At 40.9% G+C, this 22,855-nt stretch overlaps 1 protein-coding gene across 1 annotated transcript; it reads right to left on the bottom strand.

Moving 5' to 3' along the window:
• Positions 1–18,282: 18,282 nt before the first annotated feature.
• Positions 18,283–21,466, bottom strand: LOC141629788 (uncharacterized). The gene is made up of 6 exons (XM_074442734.1): positions 21,374–21,466; positions 21,140–21,253; positions 20,252–20,460; positions 19,792–20,017; positions 19,501–19,725; positions 18,283–18,969 (listed from the first exon to the last, which is right to left on the bottom strand). The coding sequence occupies exons 1-6, from the start codon at positions 21,464–21,466 to the stop codon at positions 18,283–18,285; spliced, it is 1,554 nt and encodes a 517-aa protein (XP_074298835.1).
• Between the last annotated feature and the right edge of the window lie 1,389 nt (positions 21,467–22,855).

The raw sequence follows: 22,855 nt of genomic DNA on the forward strand, positions 1-22,855 counted from the left end.
ATACACATCCCCCAACCAGTCACTACTCGAGTGGGTATTAACTCATTTTTGTCATTCCTAACCATGGTAGTCCCTCTTTTCTTCGGGACCACCTGCACTGGACTCACCCACTTAGAATAACCAACAAAATAGATAATACCTGCGTCGAGCAACTTCATTACCTCAGCCATCACAACATCTTCCATCTTTTGATTCAGCCGGCGCTGACCCTGTCTGCAAGTTTTGTGATCTTCCTCCAGCTCTATCATGTGCATACAAATATCGGGACTAATCCCCTTGATATCGTCCAAAGAATAACCCAAAGCTTTCCTATTTTTCTTAAGCACAGCTAACAAGGAAGTCAGCTGATCATTATCAAGCTTAGCACTAACAATGACTTGATATTGCTCGGTATCATCTAAGAAAGCATATTTTAGATGAGAGGGAAGAGGATTACGCTCAGGTACCTTTACCTCAATGGAGCAAAGAGTATTGATCATTTGTTCCACTTGCTCTCCCTCAGCGTCGGTGAGTTCACGCTCATCTAAATCATCTATAAGCAAATCCAATAGAGCATCATCGTCATCTGGGTTATCTGCACACTCATCTAAAAGCATAAGAGCTTCTAATGGGTCCTTCATAAATAAACCCGACCAGAAATCATAGATAGACTCGTCAATAATATCAACCAAATAACATGTGTCCTCTATCATTGGCCGAGCCAAAGTTCTAGGTAGGCTAAAAGTGATTGCGTCATCCCCAACTGCAAGAGTCAAACGCCCTTGTTTGACATCAATAATGGCCCCAGCTGTACAAAGGAACGGTCTTCCTAATATAATTGGGGTCTGGGTGTCCTCATCTATATCTAAGACAATGAAATCTACTGGTATAAAGAACTTGCCTATTTTCACAGGCACGTCTTCTAAGACACCCAAGGGTCTCCTAACAGATCTATCAGCCATCTGTGGGGTAATATTAGTCAATTTAAGATGACTCATATTCAATTTCTTGCAGATAGATAGAGGCATGACACTGACGCTGGCTCTTAAATTACAAAGAGCCTTATCAATAACCACATTGTCTATAACACAGGTAATAGAAAAGCTACCCGGGTCTTTCATTTTAGGTGGAGCCTTATTTAAAAGTAAATTACTAGACTCTTCCATAAGTGAAACGGCCTCAAATTCACTTAGCTCTCTCTTACGCGTCACAATACCTTTCATGAATTTGGCGTAAGTAGGTACCTGGGTAACAAGTTCGGTAAAAGGGACAGTTACCTGGAGGTTATTCACAACGTCCACAAACATACCGTACTATCGCTCGACCTTCGCATCCTTTAGACGACTTGGGAAAGGTACTCTGATAGCAATGAGTGGACCCGCGACTTTCTCTTTACCTTTATCAGTGCGTGACGTCTTCATAGAAGGGGAAGATGACACGGTAGCGGAATTAGATATCAAAATAGGGTCTCCTCTGGTTATGGCACTCGATCAAGTATTTTCCTCACTCGATCGAGTGGTTTTCTCTTGATATTCACTCGATTGAGTTGTTTGAGCTACTCGATCGAGCTCTTCTAATTCAGGCTCACTCGATCGACCATTTTGTTCACTCGATCGAGTGATTTATTCAACTATTTCACTCGATCGATTAAAAATATCACACGATCGAGCATCTATAATTTGGGCAATACTCGATCGACCACAGTTATCACTCGATCGAGTGATTGGATGGTTTATTTCACTCGATCGAGTAGATATTTCACTCGATCGAGTGTCTGGACAGCACGCAACAAGAATATCATCCAGAAACTCATCCAAATCATCTTCCGGGATATAATCAGCTGTCACAACCCCGTCTTCTGGTATTTTTGGCCCCTCATGAGCAAGGCCACTTTGGAGATTCGTTGCATTAAATGAGTTGCATGTCGGTGGATGGTTAGCTTGGTCTTTCGCGAGTGTCAATTGCGCGACTTTTTCTCTTAACTCCACGATAATAGTTTCGTTCCTATTACATTTCTCCCCAAACTGTTGTGTTAGGTTCAACATCAAGGACTTCAATTCGGCAATTTCCTCGTTCATAGAAGGAGAGACCAGCTGCGGCACTGGCGTAGAAGGAGTAGAAACATTTTTCATTTCTTCATATAATTGAGAAAAAGGAACTCCATGCTTGTATTTCGGATAAGCAAGGACACGCTCTATGCTTGCCAAACAATCAATTGGGTCATGCCCTTCAATGCCACATCTACCACATATCCCACATGCTCAGTAAGTGCACAAACCTGTGCACTCTCACCCATAGCCTCCGTAATCTCCACATTCCCTAGACTTTTTCTAGGACTTCCCACTTGAGCTGCTACCAACTCGTTAACTTGCCCAGTTCCTCGGGGATTTCCATATTCGGCATCATGAATGGCCATCTCCTCAATAAGACGCCACCCTTGATCATCTTCCACATTTTTAGTGAATCTCCCCTTAGCTACACTATCAAGAATAGCACTCTGGTTTTGATATAATCCGTTGTAAAACTGAGTACAAAGGAACCAACGCTTGAAACCGTGGTGAGGCACAAAACGGACGAGCTTCTTGAACCTAGTCCAAGCCCCATCCAAGTCTTCAGTGCGCAATTTCTCAAAAGAAGTAATCTGAGCTCTCAAAGCATTGGTGCGCTGCAGTGGGAAATATCGCCTATAAAAGGCCAAAGCAAGGGAACTCCAGTCGGTTACACCAGCTGCCTCCCTATCCAAATCCCTCAACCATTCCCGGGCATCATCAGCTAAAGAAAAGGGAAAGAGAACTCCCCTTGTCCTGTGTCACCCCTGCAGCAAGAGGAATGGTAAAGCAATACTCTGTAAATAGCTCTATATGCCTGCATGGATCTTTTTCAGGTACCCCCCTAAAGAGATTTCTCTCGACCAGCTGTATGTAGGATGAGTGGATTCCAAAGGTTCCCGATTCAGTTGTGGGTAGAAAGAAACCTTTTGGAAGTGAATGCACATTAGGCTCTGAATGACTGGCTATATTAGGCATCCTAACAAATAGAGTTTACAAAGCAAAGCAGGTGCGACGATGTAATCTTATAGAACAGATAACCTGCAAAACTAATCAAAAACTTTGCAAAAATGAGATCAGTCTCAAGGAATAAATTCCTTGAGACAAGAGACAAACTTAAATAAAGCAACAAAATTGGGCCACCTCCCCGGCAACGGCGCCAAAATTTGACAGGGCAGTCGTATACCTATCAAAAATAACCAATTGGCTCTAACTAATATAGCTAGGGAAGTCGGGTCGATCTCCACAGGGAGATGGGAAAATGTCAGCTTCGTCTAAGTTCATCACGGTAACCAAAATGGGGGGGGGGGGGGTTAATTGGGTTGCTCTAAACTAATGAGAAGGAAGAAGAAAAAGCAAGAGAATAAGGATTACGCAAATAAGGAAAGCAGCTAAGACAGTCGGTTCACCATGATTATTCGGTCAAGCAATCTAAGTCTCAGGTCAATGCAAGTATGGTCTGAGGAACAGTGAATACCTCCTTCCAGTCTCAATTTGCCCTAAAGCACAAATAGCTTAGCTTCCGCCCTCACTACAGTACCCTAATGTTCGCTACAAGTCTCGCCCTTTCCAACCTTCAGGTCTAGGTCAAGGTTTACTACGATAATATGACTAATTGCGTTGACTCAATCAGACATAAACTATTAAATGCAGTGATTAACAACAGAGACCACACAAGCACAAGACCTAATATGGCAATTGTTATTCCTTCATAATCATGGATTCCCTAGTCTTAGCAAGAGGGAATCAGCTACACATTACTATCGAATCAACAACAATAACATATAGATGATAAGAATTAAACATAATGATAATGAAAACAAAAGGAACAAATAAGACAATAATGAAAGCAATGAGAGAAAGGTAGAAACAAAATAATAATTGCGATTAAGAAATAAAAGGACAAATAATACCGATTACAAATACGAATCCGACCAGGAAGGAGTAGAAGAAAAGTAAAGTGAAGAAGCAGTAGAAAAAGATAAAGTAGGTGAATGTTGAAGAGTTACGCAGTCTACTTGCATTAGTAGCATACGAAAATCCTCCTCTAAACCTAATCCAAAGGCCTATTTACAAAAGCCCATACGAAATTAGGCGAAAAAAACTCTATTACAGGCCAAACCACTCGATCGAGTGGAACTAAATCACAAGATCGAGCAACTAAGCGACAAACCCTTCGATCGAGTGGAAATAAACCACTCGATCGAGTAACTCCTTGTATTGCCTTCTCGATCAAGTACTATAACTACTCGATCGTGAAATCTTCTTTATGTAAAGCATTCGATCGACTGGAAAAGTAGTCGATCGAGCTATTTCAGCACGATTAGGCACTAGGACACCTTCCGAAACCAGCTCACGCGTCTTCAAGTGACAGATTCAAAGCTTCGATTCCTTGTTCTCCATAAATGTGTGCAATTGGGATGAGTTTAGGCTTGATTTATCTTCTTTTTGGTCCATGCCTGCAATTTACACAAAACGAACCAAAGTAGACTAATAGGGGGTAATTGTAGCTAGATGCCACGTAAATAGTACAGAAATGCGTGTAAAAATGAGGTAAAAACCTTATATAAAATATACGCATCAATTGTAAATCAATATATTAGGTTTAATTCTTGTGTTGTTTATGTTGTTAATCGCTACATTTAATTGTTTCTATCTATTTGATTCGACGCAATTAGTCATTTAATCGTAGTAAACCTTGACCTGGACCGGAAGGTTAGAAAGGGTGAGACTCGTAGCGAACATTAGGGCACTGTAGTGAAGGCGGAAGCTAATCTATTTGTGCTTTAGGGCGAATTGAGACCGGAAGGAGATATTCACTGCCCCCTAGACCATACTTGCATTGACCTCAGACCCAGATCGCTTGACTGAATGATCATGGTGAACCGACTGTCTTAGCTATTTTCTCCTTATTTGCTTAATCCTTATTCTCTTTCCTTTCCCCTCTTCCTTAATCTTATTAGTTTACAACAAACAAATTGAAACCCCCAAATTGGTTACCGTGACAGACTTAGTTAAAGCTGACATTTTCCCATCTCCTTGTGGAGATCGACCAAACTTCCCTAACTATATTAGTTAGAGCCAGTTGGTTATTCTTGATAGGTAAACGACTTGCCTGTCATGCTACTCCAGGTGTCCCTGCTGAAACTAGTCCAGTAGGTCACAAGAGGAAACAAGATGAGGCTGACATTCCTGCTCCTGTCAGGGAGGTGAAGGCCAGGGTGGATAATTTGGATGCTGCCAGGGTGAAAATTTGGGATTATTGTTTTAGCAGGATTTCCCCTGAATGGATCCGGCTTTATTTAAAGAGTGATTTGGGTATCTAGTTCTATATGTTTTGTATATTGTGAATGAATAATGAGGGAAGACGAAGTGTATGGAATACCACTTGTATTATTTTGATAAGCTGAATACAAATTTGTATAAGTAATTGAATACATGGGAATGAAAGATAAATTGTAAAGTAGCTGAATAGAAACCAATGAATAATGAATCCCCTTACAAATGCTTGATTACGCTATTTATAATTCTACCAATATTAACGTTACATTATTCTCAACGTTCTTCCCCGTTTGTAGGAGTTGTTGCCAGATTCATAGGGCATGTTCCTTATTAATTCGCTTGACCTGTTCTTCTTCTTAACTGATCTTCAGTCTTTCCCGTTTAACATTCATAGATGATGTAGCTTTATAGTTGGACTTGGTCTTCCTTGAGAATAGGACACGGTTATTGACTCATATAACTGCACTTTTTGTTTATCTTCTTAATCCAGCTTGTTTGAATGCCTGTCAGGCTTATTCTCGCATTTACCATCGGCTTCTCTTCCAGGATTTAGTAGCTCGCTTGCTATAATATTCTTTAACAACTAAATAGTAGTTAGATTTGTCCGGTCTCTGTCTGGTTGCCTCACTCGGCCCTAGTAAGGTCGGGCCAGGTTAGAGTCGAGACCAGGCTAACTGGGCCTAACAATTGCCCCTTGACATTTTACCCGTGCTGGATCAGGCCAGGGGTGAGATGTCAACTTTACCGGGTTAAACAATAAAAAGAATTGTATTTACTCAATGACTCTTAGACTCCTAGTTACCGTTAAACACTTGCAACGGCTAATTTGTGTGATGTCACGCTGGCAGTTTTGCGTTTTCTAGGGTTTTTATACCGTTATTTCTCTCCTATAAATATGGTATTTGCGATGAGTTTGTTTTTCACAAAATTTCTTCCACTTTCCTTGCTCAACTTTCTCTAAAATCCTCCCCTGTTTCCCAGGAGTCTTACTCTGCCAACTTATAATTTTTCAATAAATAAAATTCATCACAATAAACTAAATAATAAAGGATATAGGAGCCAAAAAGCGTCCCGCACTTTAAAGTCTGCTCTGAACTCGAACCCAAAGACGTCCAGGAGGAGGAGGTGATTGAAGTTGATCCTCCTGCTCGTGCCATAGCTTTTAAATATCAGAATTCTATTTTTTCTGCTCTTCAATCTCTGGATCCTTATTTCCCTGAAGAAAACTTATTGAAGAAGAACTATGATAGGGTTTTAAGGGAGAAAAATATTATTCCTGATTCGACTGAGGTATAGATTCCTGAATCTTATCCAGTTAGAGCTAACTGGGTGTCACCTGGTTGGTTTTGTATTTTTGAATGGGCGTTCAAAGCAGGTTGTAAGTTACCTTTTACTCCCTTAATGATTGACACCATTCGTGCTATGGAAGTATCACCTTTTCAAATTATGCCAATAGTTTGGAAACTTGTTCATTCCATTGAAAATTTATGTGCTAAACACAATCTTGTAATTACTATTAATGATATTAAGGCAATATATCATATGAAAAATCCTGTTAATGGTCGTTTTAATCTAAGAATCAAATCGAAGATGTCTCCATTAATCACTAACCTGGACTCCGGAGATGATAAAAGCTGGGCAAAGACTTTTCTGTTTATCCGGACTGAGAGTCTGGGGTCAGGCTTTGATTACCTGAGATATCCCCCTCTGGAAAGTGGTAAGTTTCCTGTTCTGTTAGTTTGCAATATATATATATAAATTAAGATGTTTTGAGTTTCACCTGTGTATTTTTGATGACTCTTGTAGCTCCTGATTGGAACTCTGATCCTCTTGACGAGGAAGCTATTTCCAGGATAGAGGCTTTCCTTGCTATTCCTGAGGAAGAGAGGGCCTGGCCTACTAGTCTGGGCAGGGAATTATTGCCTCGGTATATGAAGACCAAGCTGAATGTGGTCAAAGTACCCAAAGGAAAGCCTGGCTCCACTGCTCTTTCATGTACGTCTTCTATATGTTTTTATGTCAATTGTTGTCTTCTTATCGCTTCTCATCTGATGTTTATGTATATTCTCTGTATATTCAGTATTCAGGTCTTCTGCTAGGTTGGCCAGCTTTTCTGCAAAAGATTTGAAATCTGGGGTCGTTAGGATTCTTTGCTGAACAGTCCAAGAGCCAGGAGGCTAGTGGGAGTGATAAGACACTTGATATTTTGGTTTCTGATGTCCAGCCTCCTCAGGATCCACCCAGGCTAGTATCACCGGAGGTCGTTCAAGCTTCCAAGAGAAGGAGGGAAGATGACGTTCCTGAAGAGGAGGAGAGAGAGAAAGAGCCTATTCAAGCTCAACCGATCAGGAGTATTAGGCAGGTGTCTGCTAGGATTGATGATATGGATGCTGCCCGGGCACGGATAAATGAGTTTTCTGCTAGGATGGGCAGCCAGCTTTTATCTACTAGTACTCTTGAGTCTTCTACTAAAGTAGTTTCTATCTTGTCTTCTCTTGTGACGAAGGCTGCTAACCTTGCTTCTCAAGCCAAGGAGGTTAGTTGTCAGGGGATTTTTGTTTGTCATATATTCTTTTGTGTTGCTTTACATTTGGCTGATTGACTTTCTATTGTTTCTTGTAGGGTTTGGATGCCGGATTGGCTACCGCTTGTCAGCTCGGGGATGCCCAGGCTAGGGTTTCTAGCTTGGAAGAGAAAGTGGATAAAGTTAACCGTGAGCTGCTCACATCCAGGGGAAATGAGGTAGTACTTCAATCTCAGCTGGGGACAGCTAGAGAGGCATCCAGGGCTGCTATAGTTTGTGAGGTGGCTGCAAAAAACGCCGAGAAGGCTGTCAGGCAAGAGTTGGAGGCTGTAAGGGAAGAGCTGAGAACTGTCAAGGAAGAGTTGGCTGCCGAGAAGCAGGCAATGCAAGATCAGCTGAGAAAAAATGAAGAGCTTGGTGCTGAAAGGGAACTAGTGGAGGCGCGGCTTGCTGATGCCGCTCAGTACTTCTTTGGGAAAGGCCGGGTTGATGCTATAAGGGATCCAGAATCTGACCGGGCTAATTGGGACCCGGACCGGGATGAGGCAGCTCTGGACACCCAGTATCCTGATTTGGCCAGTATGGGTCAAGAAGACGAGGCAGATTCTCCTCCTTCCAAAGAAAAATCTGGTGATCAGGAAATGGTGGATGGTTGTGAGTCGGTTACCGGCTCAAAACCTACTTAGATTTATGTATTTCTTTTTTGTTTTGGCCCATCCAGAGGGGATGTTCCTGGAATGAATATTTAGGTATTTTTTGGCCCATCCAGGGGGGATGTCCCTGGAATGGATAAATATTAAGTATGAGGCAAGGCTGGCTATTTAGGATGAATAAATATTTGGTCTTTGTTGGTTTCTTTTTGTGTTTTGATAGGGTACTTTTGTAGTATTGGGTGTTTTTACTGGATCTGGCCAGTTATTCGACTAGATCAGGCCAGTTTATTATCATTGGATCTGGCGATTTATTGTATCGGATCCGCCGCGATTTATTGTGTTATGGGTGGGGTTATTGCCCGCCTGGAGGGCTTACGTCCCCTGCCTGTCTGGAGGGCTTATGACCCATCTATGTTATACAAGTCAGGAAGAGGTTTTACAGATTTGTATATTAAGTGGAGCTCAATATTTTAAGGCCTATTTTACAACTGAAAATTGGGTATCAGTTGGATATTGGTGGGGTGGCCCCCAATCTTTAAGATTTGTTTTAAATAAAATGCAGTATGTAAAACAAGTATTGAAGATTCTACTTGGTAAAAGTAAATATGAGAATATAGACAAGTACTTGGACACATAATTTGAAGAAATCATATATGGCATTTATTCATATAATGGCAAGTATCATACATTTAGTTTCATATCAGGCCAGGCAAGAAATATTAAGGTGAAAATTATACCCGGACTGGAAGATGTATTTTATATGTGAAATAGTTTTAAGTGTGCAATATTCCAAGCCCTTGGGATCATTTCGCCGTCCAGGGTTTGTAATCTATAAGCTCCCTGGCCGATTATTGAGTCAATCAGGTAGGGACCTTCCTAGGTTGGGGCCAATTTGCCAGCATTCTTTTCTTTGACTTGCCTGTATGAATCAGGTTCTATCCACTTGGAGAAATAGTCAGTCATTGCTAGCATGAAAACTTTTTGCCCGGGTGCTTGAGGTAGTTTCCCTACTATATCCATGCCCCACTTCATAAATGGCCAGGGTGCGGATATGGAATGTAGTTCCTTAGATGGCTGATGGATATATGGTCCGTGAATCTGGCAAGCTTTACATTTAGAGCTAAATTCCAGGAAATCGGCCCTCAAGGTGGGCCAATAATAACCTGTTCTGAGTACCTTTCTTGCCAGGCTCCTTCCGCCTTTATGATTTCCACAATATCCTTCATGGATTTCGATAATATCTCGCTTTCGACCAGGTGGTTCCAGGCATCTGAAGTACGGCCCAGCCTGCGATTTTTTAAAAAGCACGTTGTTAATAATAGTATATGAAGCATCTTTTATTTTTAGTGCTCTGGCATCTTCCTTATTTAGGGGAAGAATTCCCTCTTGTAGCCAGTCGTAGTAGGGTTTTGTCCAAGAATTGGCAACATAAATTGGGAAACTTTCGTCTTGTTTATTTATTGCAGGTTCTAATAAATGTACGATGGGTATTTTGTCAAAGTCAAGGGGACTGAAGTTGGATCCCAGGCCGGCTAAGGCATCGGCCTGGGTATTCAAGTCCCTGGGAATTTGGTCAATATTAAAATTGCGAAATTTTGCTTTTAAAATTTGAACGATTTCCAAATAAACCATCATTTTTGAGTCTTTTCCAGTATATATTCCGTTTACTTAGTTGGAAATAAGAAGGGAATCAGTACGTACCTTTAGGTTTTGCACACCAAGGTCAATACATACCTTTAATCCAGCTATTAGGGCCTCATATTCTGCCTCATTGTTGGTAGCCTCAAATGCACAGCTTATAGCTTGTACTATCTTATCCCCCTGTGGCGATTTTAGTACTACCCCCAGGCCTGTGCCTCTTATGTTGGCTGCACCATCGACAAATAGGGTCCATTCTAGGTCTGTTTGGTCGCTGGTCAGTTTGTTTACTTCTTTTATTAGGTCGGGTTCTAGGGTTGGACTAAAGTCAGCCACAAAGTCTGCTAGTGCTTGTGACTTAATTGTTGTCCTTGGTTCAAATGTTATGTTGTATGTGCTTAGCCGGACTGACCATTTGCACATTCGTCCGGACAATTCTGGCTTCCTGAGTACAGACTTGATGGGAAGATTGGTTCTGACTATTATAGGGTGGCTTTCAAAGTATGGTCTTAATTTTGTGCAACTCATAATTAAAGCTAAAACATACTTTTCAAGCAGGCCATACCTGATCTCTACCTCCAGTAGACTTTTACTTACATAATAGACAGGGTGTTGTTGTCGTCTGCTTCTTTGACCAAGACTGCACCGACAAAGAAGCTGTGGATCGATGTATACTGTCAGGAGTTCATCTTTGACTGGTTTTGCCAGCAAGGGAGGAGAGGATAGATATATTTTCAGGTCCCTGATGATCAGGGGTCCATTGAAAGTCCTTGTTCTTCCTTAGCAGATTATAGAATGATTTGCACCTCTCTGACGATCTTGAAATGAACCTGTTCAGGGCCGCTAATCTTCCAGTCCGGTTTTGTATGTCTTTGACCGTCTTTGGTGGTTCTAGCTCCAGGATGGCTTTGATCTATTCAGGGCTGGCTTCTATTCCTCTTTTTGTCACCATATAGCCCAAGAATTTGCCTGCTGAGACTCCAAAATGGCATTTTTGTGGGTTGAGCTTCATGTTGAATTTCTCCAGTATTTGAAAGGCTACTTCCAAGTCTTTGACGTGGTCTTCTGCCTTTTTTGACTTGACTACCATGTCATCTATATAGACTTACATGGTATCTCCTATTTGGTCTTTGAACATCATGTTGACTAGCCTTTGATAGGTTGCACCTGCATTTTTTAATCCAAAGGGCATAGCAGTATAACAATATATACCTCTTTCAAGAATGAAAGTGTGCTTTCCCGATCTGCAGGTGCATCTTTATTTGATTGAATCCGCTTGAGGCATCCATGAATGTTAACATTTCGTGGCCTGCAGTGGCATCCACCATTGCATCGATGTGTGGCAGGGGAAATGGATCTTTTGGGCAGGCTTTGTTTAGGTCGGTGTAGTCTATACAAACTCTCCATTTGCCATTTTTCTTTTGGAAGACTACTACGTTTGCAAGCCGGTCGGGTACATTACTTCCCCGATCATTCCCATGTCCAAGAGCTTGTCAACTTCTTGGTTGATGATTTCATGCCTCTCAAACAAATTTTCTTCTCTTTTGTGGTACAGGCTTAAATGATTTGTCAATATTCAACTTATCAGTTATAATATCAGCATCTATACCAGTCATATCAAAATGTGACCAAGCAAAACAAGACATTTTAGTTTTGAGAAAGTCGACCAGATCGGGTCCGACCGAGTCCGTGCATCCGACCCTACAAGTACTTTCTGTCGGGAATTCGGGTCCAAAATGACCTCTCCTGTTTCCATCTCGTGATTGTGCAATATATTCTCCCCGACAGGTGACTTTAATTGCTATGCAAGGGACTTACCTGACTTTGAGGGTTTCAAAGCCCGAGTGTAACATTCCGAGCCGTCCTCTGTTCTCCCCGATGGTGGTTATGCCCCATTCGGTTGGTATTTTCACACATTGATGGTATGTTGATGGGATTGCTTTGACATTGTGGATCCATGGTCTGCCCAGTATTACGTTATATGAGGATAGGCAATCCATTACTCCAAATTTTTCATATGAAGCCACGCCTTCCACATAGGTTGGCAGGCCGATTTCTCCAGTGGTGTTCTTTGTTTCTCCGCCGAATCCAACCAGGATTTGGATTTCTTTATGATCTTTCCTTCATCTATCTTCATAGCTTTGAGGACGTCAAGCATCACCAGATTGATTGAATCGCTCCGTCTATCGTGATTCTTGATACCTTAGCTATGCCAATTTGCATGGTGATTACCAAGCTGTCATGGTGTAGATCGATATTCCCCGCAGTCCGAGTCATCAAAAGTAATAGCAGGCAATGACTTGGACCTGGAAGGGGGTCAAGTCTGGATTCTCGGATATTCTTTTTGGTGAAGCTGGTCGGACCACGATTTCGATCCTCCATTTATAAACTTAACTTCATAGATGAGGGGAGGAGGAGGAGGATCTCTGCCGTTCCTCGAATCTCTTTTGTTTTGTCCTTCATCTTTGTTCTTTGGCTCTTTGGATTAAGTCTTTCAAATAGCCTTTCTTTAGAAGATATGCCACCTGTTTCCTGAGTTGGATGCATTCTTTTGTGGTGTGCCCGATATCCGATGGAAGTCACACCATCTCGTTGGGTCTTTCCCGGGGTTGTCGGATTTCTTGGGCCATCCGACCGCATCTCCCGTGCTTTTCAGCGTTTGATTAATCCTGCAGTATTAATAGAGAAGTTATATTCAAGAATAGTTGGAAGGCTAGAAAGGTTACCTTTGTGTTCTTGTGCCATGTTGACTTCAGATCGTTCGGGCCTGGAATAGGGTGCGATCCGGGGTTGCCTCCTTTCGGTAGGAGCTTTTCCTGTTAGTGTGTCCATAGCCTTGCTTTCCTCCGGATGAGTTTGTCCTGAAGTTGAGATCTTCCTCCAACTCGACATGCTCTAAGGCGATGGATTGAAAAGTGGCAAAGGTTGGGCATGCTTTTTTGGTTAAATCGCATAGATGTCTTTGTCAAGCAAGACTCCTTGCTCAAGGCTTCTATCATTGTCTCTTCATCACACTGGGAATGGCCACCTTCTCTTTGACAAAACGGCCAGGAATTCTTTGAGAGATTCTTCGAGGAAGTTGTTTTACCCCGAACAGTTCTTCGGGTCTCTTGGCCATATATCGCCGCTTGCGAATTGTTGGTTGAAGGCATTGATCAGTTCTGCAAAATTCTTGATACTTCCATTTGGGAGATTAATGAACCACTGTAATGCTGCTCCGGTCAGGGTTGTAACAAAGCCTTTACACATGCAGACCTGCCTGATTTCACTGGGTATTCAGGCAGCCAACATCTTCCACTACTAAGAAAATGCGCAATAGTGACGGAAAAAAATGACGGAAAAACAAAGTCGTCAGAGAAAAAGGGAAACTGACGGAATTGTGACGGATTATCCGTCATGAACGCATTACTGACGGAAATTCCGTCAGATATAAATTGCGCGTTGAATGTTAGCCTTGGCGCCATGATAAATGAGGGATTTCTGACGGATTATCCGTCATTATGAGTAATTTCTGACGGAAAATCCGTCAATCTAACCCACATAGAGATGCCATTGTGACAATAATTAAATGTAAACTCCTGACGGAAATTCCGTCAAGAATCCGTATTTTCTAATACTCCTGACGGAAATTCCGTCACAAGTTCTAATAACAAAAAACCAGACGACATCACTCACTGCTCTTCTTTTTCTCCTTCACCTTCTCCTTCTCCTTCCTCTTCTTCTTTTTCTCTTTAGGTTTAGGAGTTTTTGCCACCATGTTCTCTCTCACTGCTCTCCATTGTTCACCACCACCAATCTATTCTGTTTCTTAGTTGATATAAGCATATCATAATGGGGATGATATGAATTAGGGTTTAGAAAAATTAGGGGTTTTGGCCTGCTCTTCCCCCGTCGCCTCACTCCTCCCCATCGCCTGCACTCCTCCCCGTCGCCTGCGCTGCTCTTCCGCCGTCAGTACTGTGCCCCCCTCCTCCTTGCTTCTCCACCAGGTAATTGTTTCTCCCATAAAGCATAGTTAACTATTTATTTACACGAAAGCATGGGATTTTAGACAAAAGTATGTTGTTTTGGTTGAATTTCTAATTATCATTATCCTAATTTTGTTTGATTATGTTAATTTATGAGGTGAGATTAGGGTAACTATGCAAATTGATTAATTAATTGTTGATTAGTTTATGATTCCAGAAGCTAGAATAACTACTCCAAATAATTACACTGTTGAATTGGTCTCCCCGCACCACATGGCGAGACGGTGCCTCTTGATAATTCCGACGGTTGTTGAATTGATGCTACCTGTGGACTTGTAGTCTTATGATGATTCTTTCTACATTTATTATCTTGTGTCATTCTACCATTTTTTTACGTTTGGTTATGAGGATTATTATGATTTTGCTTTGTGGTCGTTTATATACACTATTGTTTTTGCCAACTAGATAATGAAGAGCATACTAAATTAGGAGGAAGAGAAGATGTATTTGTTGTTCTGATTATTTTGCGGATAAATGCATAGGAATTTATAGTACTTGTAAGAGTACATACTGACGGACGTTTTATGAGGGATTTGCTATCTGCTCTGACTTACTTTAGTTACTCTTGTAATTGTGTAGGCTCGTAAGAAGAAGGTCCACTTCAAAAGAATACATCAAGCCATTCAAAATAAGGATGCTCTAGAACGGTCAGTGTTTGGTTTTCAGTTTTGTCATCTTCAAATTTCAATTGACTTGAGCTAATTTGTGAATTACTTTTTTACATTGATGTATACAACTGATTTGCAGGGACTTTGAGAAAGTGGCAATAGATAAGTTGGTTGAATTAGCCTTTAGAAAGCTCCTGGTAATTTCCTTTTCCTACATTGTATTTGTAGTTAGCCAAAAGCTAGCTCTTGATTTCATGGGCATTTGTCAATTCTTACTCTCTTCTTTGGTGAATGCATTGTTTTTGTTCTTAAAGTTCATTTTCCTTTTCCCCTCTCTTGCAATAAAATGTTATCATTGTTGTTTCTTTGTTTCTATTTCAAGTATTAAGATTAGATGAATTGCCTGCTAGAGATATTTTTCCTGAAACTGACCGCGGTTACTGTTCTTAGCAGTTAAATTTAGTAGCTTTGTTGTTGTTAGTTAGTTAGGAGAACTAGTTCTAACAAATGTTTAGTGAAATTTTATATATGTTTATAACATATTTGACTTGAGGTCTTCTAATTAAGTGTTATCTTTTGGATCATACAGTGGGTTTAATTATGGGGATACTAGTCATGTTACATGATTACGTCTGTGGCAGATTTGAATGTATACAGTGTTAAGTTAGATGATGAAAGGGCGAATGTAGTAGTCCTTGTCTATTTGATAAATTATCATGGCTTTCAAGGTATTTGCGTCAGTTACATGGCTATGAAGATTAGTAGGTTGGAGTAGTTCTTGTCTTCTTGATACTTTATCACGACTCTCCAGTAGTTCATTAGTTACGTGGTTAGGAAGATTTGGTGGTACAAGCAGAGTTTTAGTAAGCAATACTTCATATTCCACCATCGGCCACCACTAGTGCTTTCTCTTTTCCATGCTTTGTTTGTGTACAAATTTTCTATTGCTTTGCAGTTGTGTTGTTAACTTTGTGTTATGCTACCATCTTCATTTGGTAGATTGATTTTTATGTTGTTCATAATTCACATACTTTATTCTTTTTTGTTTTGTTTTGCTAATCTTTGTGCATTGAAAACTGTAGGTACACTACTATGTGTAGTCACCAATTCTCTTAAGCATGAGTTATATCATCTCGCCAGATTCAAAGGTCGTCATTAGAAAAAAAGATAGGCTCAATGCTCCATGGTTAGTGTTGTTTATCTCCTTTGGCAGGACAGGAATGGCAGGTTGTTCAATGAGCCATATGCTACTATCGATCAAGTTGTTAGAAAGATTAAATATTACGTTTGTATAAGGTTGTATGCTTGGCTAGAAAGTCATCCGAGTGTGGTGGTTATTAGTCATTTAGCTACATAAAATCCTTGTTTAGCGGGTTTTGTTTTGTAATTGTTGATTTATGAATGAGAATTAATTTTCCAAAATTTTTTTTTTTTAAAAAAGTCAACTTTTCTGACGGAATTTCCGTCATAAATATTGACTTTTCTGACGGAATTTCCGTCAGAAAAGTCAATTTGTGACGGAATTTCCGTCAGAAAAGTCAACTTTTGGTTGACTTTCAGTGTCGCTTATAATGGATAGACAGTTAGGAATCCGTCAGTAATGGGTATTCCTGACGGAAAATCCGTCAGAAACGCGCTTGAGTGATATGACGGATTACCCGTCAGTAAATCAAATACCTGACGGAAAATCCGTCAGGAACCCGTTTTTTGTGACGAATTGTAGTGACGTCCATTCCTGACGGAAAAACCATCAGGAACCCGTGTTTCTGACGGATAAAGGCCGTTATTGACGGATTTTGGCCGTCAGTTTCGCGCATTTATTTTGTAGTGTTCTGTTTGAATATGGCAACGTGATTTTGTGAATCAGAGGTCCCATCATAAGTTCTCATGGATGGAACGTTAAATTTCTTGGGGAGATCAATCTTTGTAATTTCATCTGCAAAGGGTGAATCAGGAAAGCTGTCAACTTCTACCTCAGCCACAGGGTCTGGTACTCTAGGTATATTTTCTATTTTGTTGTAGAGTTTTTGGATTTCCTGGAGCATAGCCATCATTATTGCTGCTTCAGTTTTGTTTGTTTCATCATTGGAGATGTCTGGGGTACCGGATAATGTATCCTTCTCCGGAGTTCCAAAATTGGAAAAGTCTATGTTTTTGATAATGGATGAGAATGGGGTTCCTTGTTCGAATCTGGTCTTGGAGCCCGAAGCCTGATTTTCTAATTTTTTCCTCAGGCTAGACTCAGATTCCTTCAGCCTATTGATTTCTGCTTCTGCTTGGGCTGCCTTCTCTTGAATTTCCTCCAGTTCTTTGATTTTAGCCAGGGCAGCCGCTAATTGTTGTTCTGGGGTGAGTTCCACCATTTTTGTATGTGAATATTAAATGGAGAGATGGTAAAAGGAAATTTTTTTTGATTAAAGAACTAAATGCCCCACGGTGGGCGCCAATTGTTTTAGCAGGATTTCCCCTGAATAGATCCGGCTTTATTTAAAGAGTGATTTGGGTATCTATTTCTATAAGTTTTGTATATTGTGAATGAATAATGAGGGAAGACGATGTGTAAGGAATATCACTTGTATTATTTTGATAAGCTGAATACAAATTTGTATAAGTAATTGAATACACGGGAATGAAAGATAAATTGTAAAGTAGCTGAATAGAAACCAATGAATAATGAATCCCCTTACAAATGCTTGATTACGTTATTTATAATTCTACCAATATTAAAGTTACATTATTCTCAACGTTCTTCCCCGTTTGTAGGAGTTGTTGCCAGATTAATAGGGCATGTTCCCTATTAATTCGCTTGACCTGTTCTTCATCTTAACTGATCTTCAGTCTTTCCCGTTTAACATTCATAGATGATGTAGCTTTATAGTTGGACTTGGTCTTCCTTGAGAATAGGACACGGTTTTTGACTCATACAACTACACTTTTTGTTTATCTTCTTAATCCAGCTTGTTTGAATGCCCTGCCAGGCTTATTCTACATTTACCATCAGGCTTCTCTTCCAGGATTTAGTAGCCTGCTTGCTATAATATTCTTTAACAACTAAATAGTAGTTAGATTTGTCCGGTCTCTGGTTGCCTCACTCAGCCTAGTAAGGTCGGGCCAGGTTAGAGTCGACTCAGGCTAAACCTGGGCCTAACAATTGCCCCTTGACATTTTACCCGTGCTGGATCAGGCCAGGGGTGAGATGTCAACTTTACCGGGTTAAACAATAAAAAGAATTGTATTTAATCAATGACTCTTAGACTCCTAGTTACCGTTAAACACTTGCAACGGCTAATTTGTGTAATGTCACGCTGGCAGGTTTGCGTTTTCTAGGGTTTTTACACCGTTATTTCTCTCCTATAAATATGGTATTTGCGATGAGTTTGTTTTTCACAAAATTTCATAAATATGGCAGTTTTTGCGTTTCTTAGGGTTTTTACACCGTTATTTAATGAATTTCTTTTATCTGATCAAGACATGACAGAGCCTGTTTTATTATACATGGAAGAGTTTCAAATGGGTTACATTTCAAGACCTTGGAATCATTTCTCCTTCCAAGGTCCTGTATGCTCCGTGTCCGATGATTGAGTCTATAAGGTAAGGTCCTTCCCATGTAGGGGCTAGTTTACCAGCTGATCTCTCTTTCTTATTTGGGAAAACTTTTCGTATGACTAGGTCCCCTTCCCTGAAAACTCTAATCTTGACATTTTTATTGTAAGTTCTTGCTACTGCTTGTTGGTATGATGTTATCCTGATTTTGGCAGCGTCTTTTAATTCTTCTGTCACGATTAAGTTGTCTTGCATCAGGCTGCTGTTTGCTTCAACATTGTTCAGGATGTATCTTGACGTTGGCACTTGTACTTCTGCAGGGATTACAGCTTCACAACCATACACCAATGAGTAAGGTGTTTGGCCAGTTGATGCCTTCGGGGTTGTCCTGTCTGCCCATAGTACAAATGGAAGTTCCTCTGCCCATCTACTTCGCCTTCTTTTTAGTTTCTTCTTTAGGCAACTTATGACTACCTTATTGCTTGATTCAGCCTGACCATTAGATTTTGGATATCCAGGAGTTGACGTCAGTAAGTTGATATTCCATTCATCACAGAAATCCTTGGTCTTTTTCGCAACAAATGGTGTGCCATTGTCACACACTATTTCAGAAGGGACTCCATATCTGCAGATTATATTCGTTGATATTACTTCTTTTTCAGTGACCTGCCTGTAGGAATCAGCTTATATCCATTTGGAAAAGTAGTCAGGCATGGCTAACATGAATACTTTCTGGCCTGGAGCTACGGGTAGCTTTCACACTATGTCCATGCCCCATTTCATGAATGGCCAGGGTGCCGAAATTGAGTGAAGTACTTCTGATGGCTGATGGATTATTGGCGCATGTATTTGCCAAGCTTCACATTTTGAACAGTATGCTAGGGAGTCAGCCCTCAGGGTTGGCCAGTAATATCCGGTCCTGAGTATTTTCCTTATCAGGCTTCTTCCTCCTTTGTGATTGCCACGGTGACCATCGTGTATCTCCTGGAGTACTTGTTTCACTTCATCAGGTTCAAGGCATCTTAAATATGGCCCAGCATGAGATCTCTTAAATAAGGTGTTATTGATAATAGAATAAGTATATGCTTTTATTTTAAAAGCCATGGTCGCGTGCTTGTCCTGAGGTAGTATACCTCGAAGGAACCAGTCATACTAAGGCTTGGTCCAGAAATTATTGTTGGTGCTGACAGGGTTTACCTGTTTAGGCTTGCTAATGGCAGGTTCAAGTATATGAACAATGGGTATCTTATCAAAAGTAGCAGGGGTAAAATTGGAACCGAGGCTGGCCAAACCGTCAGCCTGGGTGTTCAGATCTCTTGGTATCTGGACAATATCAAATGAAGGGAACTTAGCAGTAAGAGTTTTAGCGTATTCTAAATATGAAATCATTTTTGCATCTTTTTCTATATAAGTTCCTTTGATCTGATTAGCAATCAAGAGAAATTCAGTTTTTACCTTTAAATTCTGAACACCGAGGTTTAAACATACCTTGAGTCTTACTATCAGGGTTTCGTATTCTGCTTTAGTTTTGGTAGCTTTGAACTCACAGCTTACAGCCTGGACTATCATGTCCCCTTGTGACGATTTTAGCACTAATCCTAGTCCTGTGCCCCTTGCATTGGATGCTCCATCTATGAATAGGGTCCACTCTTGGTCTAGGATTTTGTTTTCTAACTGGTTTACCTCTTTAGCTAAGTCTGACTCTAGGTTAGGGCTGAAATCAGCCACAAAGTCTGCTAAGCCTGTGACTTAATAGATGTCCTAGGTTCGAAGCTTATGTTGTAGGTGCTAATTTGGACTGGCCATCCTACCTGACAATTCAGGCTTACGCAGGACAGATTTGACGGGTAGGTTAGTCCTGACTAATATAGGGTGACATTCAAAATAGGGACGTAGCTTGGCACATGACATAATTAAAGCTAAAACGTATTTTCCAAGTAGACCATACCTCATTTCAGCGTATAATAGGTTTTCACTTACATAGTAGACAGGATGTTGTTGGCCTTCATGTTCCTTCACTAGGACTGCGCTTACTGCAATGTCAGTAACAGCTAAGTACACTGACAGAGGTTCACCCTTTTCTGGTTTGGCCAGCAAAGGTGGAGATGACAGATATAGCTTTAAATCCTGGAAGGGTGCTTCATGCTTAGGGATCCACTGGAAGTGTTTATTTTTTATGAGTAGGTTGTAAAATGTTTTACATCTTTCAGAAGATCTGGATATTAACCTGTTCTAGGAAGCAACCCGTCCTGTCAATTTGAAGATGTCCTTGACAAATTTGGGTGACTATAATTCCAATATGGCTTTTATCTGCTCAGGGCTAGCTTCTATGCACCTCTTAGTCACCATGTATCCCAAGAACTTCTCTACAGAAACTCAAAAGTGGCATTTTGCAGGGTTCAGCTTCATGTTGTATTTCTCCAGGATCTGAAATGCTATCTCCTTATGTTTTACATGTTCTTCTGCATTTTTAGATTTCACCACCATGTCGTCTATATAGACTTCCATGATGTCCCATATCTGCTCTTTGAACATCATGTTGACCAAGCGTTGGTATGTTGCCCCTGCATTCTTCAGACTGAATGGCATGGCAGTGTAATAATATATGCCTCGCTATGTAATGAATGCAGTACTTTCCTGGTCAGCAGGGTGCATCTTTATCTGGTTGAATCCACTAGAAGCATCCAAGAATATCAGCATTTCGTGCCCTATCATTGCATCTACCATGGCATCGATATGTGGAAGGGGAAATGGATCCTTTGGACAAGCTTTATTCAGGTCAGTAAAATATACACAAGACTATCCATTTTCAATTCTTCTTCTGCACAACCACTACGTTTGCTAGCCATTCAGGGTATATAACTTCCCTGACCATGCCCGTATCCAGGAGTTTTTCTACTTCTTCATTAATTATTGCGTTCTTTTCCTGTGAAAACTTTTGTCTCTTTTGCTGTACAGGCTTAAAAGATTGGTCAATATTTAGCTTATGTATAATTTTATCATTGTTAATTCCAGTCATATCAAAATGAGACCAAGCAAACCAAGAGGATTTATTTTTGAGAAATTTTACCAATCTAGGCCTAACTGAGTCAGGGGCGTCAAAGCCAACAAGAACATACATGTCAGGATACTCGGGGTTGAGGATTACCTGATCTGTTTCCATCCTGGGTGGTGCTACATATGTGGTCCTGACAGGGTATGTTAATTGCTATGCGAGGGACTTACCTGCCTTGGAAGGCTCTAGGGCTTCTGTATAGCATTCTTTGGCTGACTTGTGCTTACCTTTGATGGTTGCTACCCCCCAAACCGCCCAAACCGTTGGTAAGTTGATGCACTGATGATAGGTTGATGGTACAGCTTTGACATTGTGAATCCATGGCCTACCTAGGATTGCATTTAGGATGACAGGCAATCCAAGACTCCAAATCTCTCATAGAAGGCAACGTCCTCAGCATATGTGGGAAGGTAAATTTCCCCCAATGTGTTCTTTCTTTCTCCACTGAACCCTACCATAACACTCGACTTCTTGGTGATTTGATCTTCAATGATTTTCATGGCTTTAAGTACGTCGAGCATAATCAGGTTCACTGAGCTGCCTTCATCCACCAAAATTCTTCTTACAGTAGTTGTTCCAATTTGCATGGAGATCACAAGGCCATCATGATGAAGATCAAGTATTCCCACCATGTCACAGTCACTGGAGGTGATAGGTGGTATGTTGCGAGGATTGCAGGGTGATTTTGTTTGTGGAGTCTTAGATATCTTCTTTGCTGCTGAACTGGTCGGGCCACAAATCTCTGATCCACCGTTTATGAATTTTACCTTCATAGATTGGAGGTGGTGGAGGTAGATTGCGTTCCTGTTTTTGCTCTTGGCTTCCTTTATTTTGATCTTCCTTCCTGCCTTTGGACTTGATCAGATCATTTAGGTATCCAGCTTTCAGCAGGTAGGCTACCTCTTTCTTCAGGGTGAAGCAGTCTTCTGTCGTATGCCCTATGTCCATGTGAAATTCACACCACTCGGTATGGTCCCTCCTTGGATTAGGATTTTCGACTTTCATAGGCCATTTAACAGCTGATCACATATTGTCAAGCCGCTGGATCAAGCCTGCAATATCAACACTAAAGTTATGCTCTGAAATAGATGAGTGAATTTTAGTCTTACCTTAATGTTCAAATGCCAGGTTGACTTCTGAATGGTCTGGCCTGCAATATGGGGTAGATCTGTGGTTGCTGCCTCTGCCACCGCTCTTCCTATTTGACTTTTCATACTCTTTAGAATTGCAGGATGCTCCAACTTTGTAGCCTTTATCCTCCTCTATCCTGATATAAGCTTGAGTCTTGGCCTGAACATCTTCGAAGGTCATTTTTGGGAATATCGTCATCATCAACGTTGATCACTTTTTTGGCGCCACTTGGACTCCCAAAGCTTGAATATCAAAGTGTTTGATAATTGATGAGAATGGAGTTCCCGACTAGATTTTGGAGCCTGATCCCTTAGATTTCTCTAACTTCTATTTCAAGGCTGGCTCAAACTCTTTTAATTCCAAGAT

The sequence above is a fragment of the Silene latifolia genome, chromosome Y (assembly GCF_048544455.1).
Source record: "Silene latifolia isolate original U9 population chromosome Y, ASM4854445v1, whole genome shotgun sequence".
Lineage (NCBI taxonomy): Eukaryota > Viridiplantae > Streptophyta > Magnoliopsida > Caryophyllales > Caryophyllaceae > Silene > Silene latifolia.